Raw genomic sequence first — 12,182 nt, forward strand, 5'->3', positions numbered from 1 at the left:
ACCAGACAGCCCACTCCTACCCTGTTATTCCCCAACATAATTTTTCTTCCATGAGCAGAGATGGAGATTTGAGTAGAATCAGGGGAAAAAGGAGATTCCTTGCACTCTTTTTTTTATTACTAGAAAAGACCACATTGCCAATAAATCCTTAGGCAAACACTGAGAAGTACAAAATGCTGCAAAGGCATTAGAGTTTTCCTTACAAGATAAATGTGGTTTTACAGGTAAATTAATTCCTTTTATATCCCACTACCTAACTTTTTCAATAAAGAAGTATTCAATTTACATGCATTTATTAAGCACCTACTATGTTCTAGTCACTGGGATAGGTACTGGGAATTTAAAAACAAATAGGTAATAATAATAATAATAATAGCAACTAGCATTTATTTTATGCTTAAGGTTTATCTCATTTGATCCTTATAACAATCTTGTAATGTAGGCATTATTATAATTCCCATTTTACAGATGAGAAAACTGAGTCAGATAAAGATTTTAAATGACATGCCCAGGGTCATTCAGCCAGTAAGAGTGTGAAATTGGATTTGATCTTCTTGATTCCAGGTTCAGTGCACTATCCACATGACCACCAGGTTCTTGCTGACTGTAGCTTTCCTCCTTTACCTGCATTCTGGACCCTGAATCTAGAACTTCTGGCCCCATTATTTGACACCTTGGGTCATTTCTCTACTGCAGAATTCATGGTGCTAATCTTATGCTGAGCAATGGCTCAATTTTGCATCCACGCTCCATCATCTACCCTTGCTTCCATTTTCTGTAATGTCTTTTAAACCTAAGCTGACCTGGCGAATTCCCCATGTCAACCTGCCAGTCTCTTTAGACAGCTTCCTCTCTTCCTCCTCATCTGACTTATTTCTTTGCATAATCAGAAATCCATTTTTGAGATCTCTCTATCCCTTCTGGGCTAACTATTCCCATATCATTTTTGCTCGCAGACTCCTGACTCTTCTTCCTCAGAACCCTCTGAAATAAATTCTCCCCAAATTTGGGGCACATGTGTTTCAGACTCTTTTCCATTTTCTTCTTATCTGCCCCCAAATTCTAAGAGGGGGTGGCCACTTCCTCCCAATGTTCTCATTAAGGCCACCCCGCCACAACCAGTTCCTCCCTCTTGACAAGAATCAGATCCAGAATAGATTTTCTTTGTTTCCTCCTACCTTTCAAAATATGAAATTATCATTAAGGCAGATAGAAATACTGCTGTTCTTGGAGTCAGAGGATCTGGAAATTTGCTTTGCTATTTCTTTCCCTTGTGACCCTCGACCAGTCACATTCCTATCTGGTCATCTGTCAAATGGCAGTTGCTTCCAGATCTAAATCTAGGATTCTATGCCATGATTAACTGTTCTCCTTTTGGCAGAGAAAGTTCCAGCAGACTTTTAGATATTAGAAAAACGGGACTCTAGAGGTCTGGTCCAAACTCCTCAATTTACAGATGAAGGAACCGAGGCAGAGAGAGGGTAAGTGTCCAGGGTTACATAGTAAGTATCAGAGAGATCTAAACTCAAGTATTCCTGACTACATGCCTAGTGCTTTATCCACCACACTACCTAGCTGCATTACCATTGCTACTGCATCATATCTCAGTGCTAGGCTTGACATTTGCTTCCCCAACTTCTTATCTATTTCTGCTTTCTACCTATGAGTTCTATAGTATAATCCAGTGACAATATCACTATTTCTCCCTCCACTGATCTTCACTCAAATGCTTTCCCCACCCTACTCATCCCCCTACCTTGTTTCCTTTGAATAAGGTATATCTTTCTAGAGCTAGAGACCAGCCCTAAATGAGTTTCTCACAAACCCTTTCTTTATAACAACCTCGCAAGGTAAATAATATAATATTAGGTGGGTTGGTTTAAAGCCAGGGGGGCTAGTTGTCATCTAATAATAAAGATTATGATGATGATGATTATGATAACTAATATTTCTATAGTGCCCCAGATTTATGGGGGAAATGTTCTATTCCTACTTTTCATACTACGCTATTTCATTGAATGCATTTGCTTTGAGCTAATTTCTCCCTCTGGCTGAGTATAAAAGGTAAATACATTAATGGGGGCTCATGAATTATGATTTTCAATAGATGTAGATCCACAGAGTTACTTGCACTTGGGGCAGTTTTTCTAACAGAGGTCATTTCGAATGGGGTTGTCTTCATGACTACATCCAAAATTATTTTACAGAAGAAGAAAATGAGGGAGGGAAGGAGAGATGGGAAAGGAGGGGGGGAAATGAGAGAGGAAGGGAGGGAAGAGGAGAGAGAGAGAGAGAGAGAGAGAGAGAGAGAGAGAGAGAGAGAGAGAGAGAGAGAGAGAGAGAGGAAAATAGAGGGAGGGAAAGAGAGGGAGGGAAAGGGAGGGACTACAGAGGGAGAGAGAAAGAGAGAGAGAGAGGAGGGAGAGAGGAGATACAGGGAAGAGAGAGAGGGAAGGAAAAGACAGAGAGGGAAGAGAGAGAGGGAGAGAGAAAGAGAGAAAGAGAGAGAGAGGAAGAGAGGGAAAAAGAGAGAGGGAGGAAAGAGAGAGGGACAGAGGGAGAGAGAAAGAGAGAGAGGAGAGAGAGGAGATACAGGGAAGAGAGAGAGGGAGGGAAAAGATAGAGAGGGAAGAGAGAGAGGGAGGGAGAGAGAAAGAGAGAAAGAGAAGAGAGAGAGAGAGAGAGAGAGAGAGAGAGAGAGAGAGAGAGAGAGAGAGAGAGAGAGAGAGAGAGAGAATGAGAGAGAATATCACTGTTTTACTGATGAGAAAACTTATACTTAAAAGAAGTACACATCTACAAATGAGGAAACTTTGGATAGGTAAAGTATCTTACCTAGCTATAAGGGAGATAACTAAGCTTTGAGTCTGAATTTCACTTGATTTCCAGTTCAACAGTTTTCCTCCATGGCCTCTGATGGTGAGGGAGGAATAGATTAGATGTTGTGGAAGGCTCTTCTCAGCTCTAAAATCCATGATTTTGTAAGCTCGTGGACACCACTAATGGACTCTTCTTCCTTAAGCACTTGGACAATATTATAGGTCATTAAACACTCAGCTAGGCCATTAGTAAGTCTCACAGAAAAGCTTCCTTCATCTTCACCCTGAAGGTCACCGTCCTTGGAGCTTAAAAAGACCTTTTTCAGCTTCAGAAGCCGCCTGGCTGGGCTACTTGGCTGTGAGGTTGAAAATCTCCTCCCTTGGGGGAGGGAGGAAGGATGGAAGGAATAAGAATGTCTAGGGTACTGTCTTGCCCCTGGCTGTGAACCAGAAATTTTCATTTCATAAAGAACTATCTATCTCTATAGAAAAATCTGTGCTCTTTTGCACCCAATTGGGAAAGAGTTTAGGGAAAATGTCGCGGGGAGTAGATTTCCAGCTCTTTGGCCAAAGGGAAGAAAGGCTCTGAAATGAGGTCCATAAATTAAGACAAGTATGTCCTAGATGCCAGAGAAAGCCAATGCCATGGCATTCACCAGACCATGCAGAGAAAGCCAGTTTTCAGCCCTGAATTCCCCATCTCATCCCCATCCCCCAAAGGATCCGCCCAAGCAAACTGCAGTATAGCCTCTCAAAGCATGTTGGGAAGGCCTGGATTTTGAAAAAAAATTCATTAAGAAATGAACCACACTCTTTGGTGGCATCTGTCCCGAAGGGAACAGAGTGTCTTTTGTGAAAGTTTCCCACCAGGAGCTTGGCTAAGCTTGAACTGGGGCCCTATCCTCCCACTTGGTATTAAACCCTCATCAAGACATTATTGTTCTCATTTCATTTTTACTACACCAAGCAGGGGAGGAAATTCAAATGGCACTGAAAATATATGGCCCATAGAGCCCCAGGAGGCCCTCTGCCCAAGATTTGGGTTCATTTCTATAGAGAAGCCAACTAGCACATAGTACTATGAAATATGAGAGCAAGAAGCAACTTTAGAAGATGGGCATCATTACTGGGAGGGACCTTAGAACATAGGATATGCAATATAAGATCTGGGTGGGACCTTAGAACATAGAACAGAGAATGTGAGACCAGGAAACGAGCTTAGGACACAGAACAAAGAATATTAGAACTAGATGGGACCTTAGAACATAGAACAGAGAATGTGAGAACAGGAAATGAGCTTAGGACACAGAACAAAGAATATTAGAGATGGAAGGGACCTTAGAACATAGAACAGAGAATGTGAGAACAGGAAATGAGCTTAGGAACAAAGAACAAAGAATATTAGAGATGGAAGGGACCTTAGAACAGAGAACAGAGAATGTGAGAACAGGAAATGAGCTTAGGACACAGAACAAAGAATATTAGAACTAGATGGGACCTTATAATATAGAACAGAGAATGTGAGAACAGGAAAAGATCTTAGGACACAGAACAAAGAATATTAGAGATGGAAGGGACCTTAGAACATAGAACAGAGAATGTGAGAACAGGAAAAGATCTTAGGTCATGGAACAAAGAATATTAGAACTAGATGGAACCTTATAACATAGAACAGAGAACATGAGAATAGGAAAAGATCTTAGGACACAGAAGAAAGAATATTAGAGATGGAAGGGACCTTAGAACATAGAACAGAGAATGTGAGAACAGGAAGGGAAGTTAGGACACAGAACAGAGAATGTTAGACCTGGAACAGAACTTAGAACACAATGTCAGAACTGGAATGGATGTCAGAAGACAGAACATAAAATGCTAGATCAAGGAAAAAACCTGAGAACAAAGACCAGAGCACTGGAAAGGACCTTAGCGATTATTTAGTCCAACTCTCTCATTTTATAGAGGAAGGAAACTAAGATGCTGAGATGCTATGGACGAGGTCCTTTGTTTCTATATCCCTTAAGGAATCTTTGCCTCATTTCATGATCAAGACTATTCTCTAGAGGAATAGCTTATTTTGATGCTTAGGGTCAGAATTAAGTTGGAAAGAACCTTTAGAGACCATTTAATCCAACCTTGCCCCAGGGACAGAGAACACACCACCTCATGGGCAGCTTCTTATATAATAAGAGAGTCCTAATTGTAGCCAAGCCCTGTCTCATATTGAGGCAAAATCCATTTCCCTCTGGGGCTACAAATAATTAATTTCAGCTCTCTTGTACATGAAAGCAGTGCAAATATTGGAAGACAGCAATCACAGCCCCCCTTATCTTGGTCTGGGGACTGCTCTCATTATAGCTCCCAGAGTGAGCTAAATATTCCCCCTTCTCTTCTAGGCCAACAGATAACATTGAACTCATTCAGCCTTATTCCCCTTCTCGTGCTCCCTTGATCATGCCACTAAGAATTATTTGTCAGATGTTTGGGGGGGATTTATTTCATGTATGGGTTGGACTAAATGTCCCCTGAGATCTCTTCCAACTCTCAGATTTTGTAATTTTTGTTAATGGCTTTAATTCCTTTCCCCATTTTTGTTGCTATTCTCAAGAGTCCCTTCCTCTTACCCCTGATTTTTAGCCACAAGATGCCCAATGGTGAGCCAGAAATTCCAAAAGGTCTAGTTATGAGTGACTTGGATAGAGGCATCCCATTAGCATCTGCCATAGGGGATGAGATTAGCTGGAATTCAAAGGTCTCTTTGGGGAGGAGTGTGTGCATAATAATGGCGGAGGGGACCATCAGGCCATCAGTCCATGTGCCAGGTTGTGGTGCAAAGGATTGGGGATAGGGAGAAAGGCAAAAGCAGCACCTGCCTTTGAGGAGCTCATAGTCTAATGGGGGAGACAATATGAACATAGACAAACAGACCTCCTGAGTAAAGTAATCCTCTGGACAATCATAGGCATCTTTTCCACCAGAATATAAGAAACTGGATCTTACAAAGCACTGTTCTCTTACCCAGTGTCTAGAACTGTGTTTTGCACCCAGAAAGTGCCCCCCAAAATATTTTTTCAAATGAACAAAGTGCAAGCAGTTGGTTCATTCTTTTTTACTCATGTCTCCAGCACCCAGAACAATGCTTGGCACACATTAAAGACTTGTTGGATGGTTGCAACCTAGATAAGTTCATTTCTATGATGCATCTCAGGAAATCATTAGACCCTGGGTCAAATGCTGCTTATAATGATGAGATTCAAAGGTGGAAGGGAACTTGGCAATCAGTCATTTATACGAAAAAAGATCTGGGGGTTTTAGAGGACCACAAACTTCAACATGAGATCAACAGCATGTTTTGGCGATTAAGAACGCTAAGGTGATCTTGGGCTGCAAGTAAGGGAGACATGGTGTGAAAGAATAACGAGGTGATCTAGTTCCGATTTTCTGAGCTCTAGTTAGAACATAGCTATAGTCTTATGTTTAAACAAACATAAAAGGCATTGATACACTGAAGAAGGTCTAGAAAAGGATGGGGGAGGGTCTCAGGTTCATGCCATTTAAAGGATTATTTGAAGGGACTGGGAAAAGAGTCTGGAGAAGACAGGGTCGGGGGAGTTCATGTTGGGGGTCCTCAAACATTAGAGAGTATTTTTCTTGACTGCATTTTTATATTGCAAGGGTCTTGATTTTCATTTTTTTAAGTGGGGGAGAGAAAATAAATATTCATTAATTGAAAAAAGCAATTAAAATTTCATTTTAAAAAATGGTTACCTTTCTGTCTAGTCCCAGAGGACAGAACCAAGAACAAGGTGTGAAAGGCTTTTAGATTTTTATTTAGCATATTTAGTTTTGATTTTAAGATAAACTTTCTTATAGTTAAAACAATCTTAAAGTAAAATGGGCTACTTTGGTATTAGACTATGAGCTCCCTGAGCCTAGGGATTGGGAGATTCTGGTTTCTTGTTTTGCTTTTCATTGTATTGCCAGAGTTGAGCACAGTATTTGGTACATAGTAGGTGCTTAATAAATGCTCGTTGATGACTCAGGAGGCAGACGATTCCTCCTCACCTGAAGTCACTTAGCTGGAAGGCTAGAGGACTCTTTTTCAGACATGGGTTGGATCACTTCTGATGCCCCTTATAACTGAAATCCTGAGATTTTACCATCCTTATCTTGACCAAGCTACCTTCTCCTCTGGGTCTTCTACCCCAAGAACTGATTTTTTGCTTATCAGATCTCAAAGCACTTATTTAACTCTAATTTGTATTCTAGCAACCTGATTACATGTCTAGTCACTCATTTTTACTATATTGTGAGCTCAAAGAGAATAGAAAATATGCTTCATTTATTCTTGTGTCTCATACCCAGGAGCTTATAAAACGTTTGTTGAATGAATGAATTAATGGTTGTATGGAGGAAGTCTGCATAGTTCTTCATTCATCTTAGATGGTTTAGTGGATAGAGCACTGGATTTGGAGTCAGGAAGGCTGGAGTTCAAATTTTGCATCAAACACTTACTACCTATGTGATTTTTGGCAAGTTAGTTTTCCTCATCTGTAAATTGGGGATAATAATTGTGCCCATCTCACAAGGTTGTTTCAATAATCAAATGAGATATAGATCTAAAATGGTTTGTAAATATTAAACTTTTATATACATGCTAGTTATATTATTGTTGTTCAGCCAAGGAACAGTGCCTAAGTAGCTCATTCCATTGATCTCCAGTGTCAAAGGCAGAGTTTCTTTGTCTTGGTCCTTCTCTGGATCATTAGCTGGAGAAGCTGATACCAGGTTCACCTTCCAGTGAGCTCCCTGAGGATAGAGACTGCACCTTATCTGAATCTTCTGTCTCTTTAAGGCAAAGCACAATGAATTGTACACAAAAGGCACTTAACACATGCTTATGGATGAGACAGAAAGTCATGGTGTCTGAGGGTTACTCTGAGACTGACCAATGGCTTTTGGTAGCCTGAGAAAAAGGATTTCACTTAATCGTATAGCAGTTCCCTTAACTTTGAGTATGAATGAGTCAGGGAAGTAGGGGTAAAGTGAATAGAAGGCAGTGTTTAGAGTTGGAGGATCTGGGTTCAAATCCTAACCAACTACTTCCAATAGGACTTTGTAATGACTCAAAAATTCAATATGGCACACCTTACAAATAGTCATCCAGTCACTTGTTTAAAGATTTTAGATGAGGGGGGACCTAAATTAGGATAAACTTTTAAAATAATGATGATGGTGATAACTGAAATTTATATAGCACCTATTAAGTGTCAGATTCTGTGATAATAATAATAGAATGATAATGATAGCTAACATTTCTACAGCACCTACTATGTGTCAGGTACTATGATAATAATAATGAGAGCTAACATTTCTACAGCACCTACTATGTGTAAAGTACTGTGATAATAATAGTGAGAGCTAACATTTCTACAGCACCTACTATGTGTCAAGTACTGTGATAATAATAGTGAGAGCTAACATTTCTACAGCACCTACTATGTGTCAAGTACTGTGATAATAATAATAGTGATAGTGAACATTTCTATAGCACTGTAGTAAGGTATGTTAGTAGGGACAAGTTGACAGCAAGAGATCCTGCAAACCAACATTACACAATAATAGTCAGGTACTTTGATAATAATACCCACAGAACACATGCTTAAGGTTCTGGGGAACTGAACAGAGGCAATTTCTGGGAGCAGTTGGTGGACTTCTCTGGAAGAATGAGAGACTGCTGTTTTTTCCCTATCAGTCCCAGAGCCAAGAGGGTTTCTGTTTGGTATTTCTGGGGTGGACCCAGAGAGCCAATGATTCCCTCTTCTTTGGCTTTCTTGATAATCTGCCTGTCCTTGCTGCTGTTGGTGCTGTTGCTGTCAAGTGGATTTCAACAGAGCTGTTACTGGGACTACTGCTTGACTCAAAGAGGACTCCTGTTGTGAGATTCTTTGGCCCTTGTCTTTGTTCCTACCAAACCCCCTTAACCTTAATTACTACTTTAAGAATTTAGTTTAGAATAATTATAGTAGTTATAAGGTTTTTAATCTCTGTTTTGGGCTAAGAGTTAGTTATTCCCTAATTCCCTTTCCTTTCTCCCTTTAGATAAATAAACTTGTTAATTTTACACACACACACACACACACACACATATATATATATATATTTAGTTTTGAACCCTTCTTTTAACCCACCTATTACAGCACCTACTATGTGTCAAGTACTGTGGTAATAATAATGATAGCTAACATTTCTATAGCACCTACTATGTATCAGGCACTCTGATGATAATAATAATAATGATAGTTAGCATTTCTATAGCATGTGTCAGGCACTGTGATGATAATAATAATAATAATAATAGTTAGCATTTCTATAGCATGTGTCAGGTACTGTGATGATAATAATAATAATAATGATAGCTAACATTTCTATAGCACCTACTATGTGTCAGGCACTGTGATGATAATAATAATAATGATAGCATTTCTATAGCATGTGTCAGGTACTGTGATGATAATAATAATAATGATAGCTAACATTTCTCTAGCACCTACTATGTGTCAGGTACTGTGATAGCTAACATTTCTCTAGCACCTACTATGTGTCAGGCACTGTGATGATAATAATAATAATGATAGTTAGCATTTCTATAGCATGTGTCAGCTGTGATGATAATAATAATGATAGCTAACATTTCTCTAGCACCTACTATGAGTCAGGTACTGTGATAGCTAACATTTCTCTAGAACCTACTATGTGTCAGATTACTGTGATAATAATAATGATGATGATAATGATGATAGCTAACATTTCTCTAGCACCTACTATGTGTCAGGTACTTTGATAATAATAGCTAAAATTTCTATAGCACTTACTCTGTGCCATGCATTGTGCTAAGAACTTTATAATTATTATCTTAACAGCCTTGTAGGTTGTTTTTGTTGTTCAGAAATTTTTCACTGTATCTTGTTCTTTGTGAACCTCTTTGGGTTTTTCTTGGTATCGATGCTGTAAAGGTTTGTCATTTCCTTCTCTAGCTCATTTTACAAATGAGGAAACTGAGGCAAGCAGGTTAAGTGATTAGTTCAGGGTCACATAGCTTATAAATATCCGAGGTCAGCTTTGAACTCAGGAAAATGAATCTTCCTGACTTCTGACCCAGTGCTCTACCCATTCTGCCACCTAGCTGCCCATAGTTATTATCTCATTTCATGGGAGGATGGTGTTATTATTATCCCTACTTTGCAGAAGAGGAGGCTGAGGCAAACAAAAATTAAAGGACTTACCCAAAGTTAGACAACTAAACTAGTCAAATGTTTGGTGTTGGATTTGAACTCGGCACTACCTGGCGCTACATCCCCTGCCCCACATCCTTTTACAATTAGAATAATGGGAATAGGTACTTGTGAGTATCTGGGTATATATGCCGGTATGAATACCTGAAAAAATTCTCTTCCATCCAGCATGACAATGGCTTCCTCTTCTCAGAAGGGTCCGTTGGCTGCGGAGGGGTCATCATCATCATATCGACAAGACCCTCGGTTTGGAGGGATGGCGGGGAAAGGATTGAGTCTGGCAGGGAACAAAGGAAATGGTTGTTACTCATAAGACCCAGAACCCAGAATCCAGATCCTAGAACTTATCCTGGAGAAGTAGTTGTGACCAAAGAACATTTTGTTTTCAGAGGCTTCATGGTAATCAAGGCAGTAAGTAACGATGATGACGATGGTAATTTTTACACATGTCTCCTCCTCCCAAAACCATGTGAGGTCACTGAAGTTTGCCTCCTTTCACACATGAGAAAACTGAGGATAAGTCTTATGGCCACACAGAGAGGATTTGAACCCAGGACTTCTTGATTCAAGGTTGACCATTCTCACCGCCATTCTTTTCTCTCTCTCTCAAAGCAGAATGTCTCACAGTAGATGAGACACTTGCACCCTCATATTTTGCTACCTTCCAATCCGCCCCATATATGTTAAGGGTCATTTAAGGAGGACCTTTGTAAACCCTTATTTTCTGTCCTAGCAAAATAACTCTAAGACAGAAGGGCAAAGGCTAGACAAATGGGGTTTAATGACTTTCCCAAGGTCACACAGATAGGAAATGTTTGAGGCTAGAGTTGAATCCAGGTTTTTGCAACTCTGTTCCTAGCCCTCTATCCACTGAGTCACCCACCTGCCCCTGGTTTAATATATTTTTGAAAAAGTGCATAACGTGATTTAATACAATAAAGGTATCTTTCCTGCCCCCACTAAGTCCTTGACTATTAATTAAATAATTAATGCTGTAAAATGATTATTTTTTTTAAACCCTTACCTTCCATCTTGGAGTCAATACTGTGTATTGGCTCCAAGGCAGAAGAGTGGTGGTAAGGGCTAGGCAATGGGGGTCAAGTGCCTTGCCCAGGGTCACACAGCTGGGAAGTGTTTGAGGCCAAATTTGAACCCAGGACCTCTTGTCTCTAGACCTGGCTCTCAATCTACTGAGCTACCCAGCTGCCCCTAAAATGATTATTCAATACAGGAGGACACAGAAGTCAAGGAATAATTAGCAAAAAGGGTCAGAGTACAGCACAGAAAAAAAAAAGAGTTAATATTCTTTAGATCAAGTCAGAGTATTTCTCTCATACATGAGTTGTGTTTGCCTCTTCATGACCTTATTTGGGATTTTCTTGTCAGAGATCCTGGAGAGATTTGCCATTTCCTTTTCTAATTCATTTTGCACTTAAGGAAACTGAGGCAAACAGGTTTAAGTGACTCGCCCAGGGTCACACAGCTGGGAAGTGGCTGAGGCTATATTTGAACTCAGGTCTTCCTGACTTTGAGCCTGGCACCCTCTCTACTATACCACTTGTTGCCTTAACTGTCAATGCACTTACAGCATACTGTACACTCCAGTAATCTGTGTTTTGTGGCTAATGCCTAATAGACTACAGAAAGGACGTATCTTCTCTGAACTTATTTCTCCTCTCTGCATCTCCACCCCTTTCACCAAACTCAGGGCTCCACACACTAAGTAACAGATGTACGTATGTAGCATGCATGCTGAATAAATGTTTGTCAATTGAATATTAAAGAAATGGGAAACTAAGGACCAGGTCACATGTGAAAGGAGATGGGAGAGTTTCATGAAGAAAGTGGCAATGAGTGGGCTTTAAAGGCTGGCTAGAAATTCACTGGGTAAAGAAGGAAGGGAGGACATTCTGAGCATAGGGAATAAAAGCATAGAGACATATTCAGGGGCCAAAGAAATATTCAACTGACCAGTGCTCAGGGGGATGTTTTGGGGAGTTATCTGAAATGAGGATGGAAAGTATGGCGGTCCCAGATTGCTCATGTCTTTGGACACCAGGCAAGTAAGTTT

General features: G+C 40.1%; 1 protein-coding gene across 1 annotated transcript in view; it reads right to left on the bottom strand.

Annotated features, from left to right (window-relative positions):
• TRIM44 (tripartite motif containing 44) overlaps positions 1-12,182 on the bottom strand; it is a 190,774-nt gene that overhangs the window by 6,505 nt on the left and 172,087 nt on the right. The window contains exon 5 of the mRNA XM_007497329.3: positions 10,256-10,388. Within this exon, the coding sequence (XP_007497391.2) occupies positions 10,301-10,388 (88 nt within the window). The 3' untranslated portion in view covers positions 10,256-10,300. The remainder of the gene's footprint in view (positions 1-10,255; positions 10,389-12,182) is intronic.

Source organism: Monodelphis domestica, chromosome 6 (genome assembly GCF_027887165.1).
Source record: "Monodelphis domestica isolate mMonDom1 chromosome 6, mMonDom1.pri, whole genome shotgun sequence".
In the NCBI taxonomy this organism is placed as follows: domain Eukaryota; kingdom Metazoa; phylum Chordata; class Mammalia; order Didelphimorphia; family Didelphidae; genus Monodelphis; species Monodelphis domestica.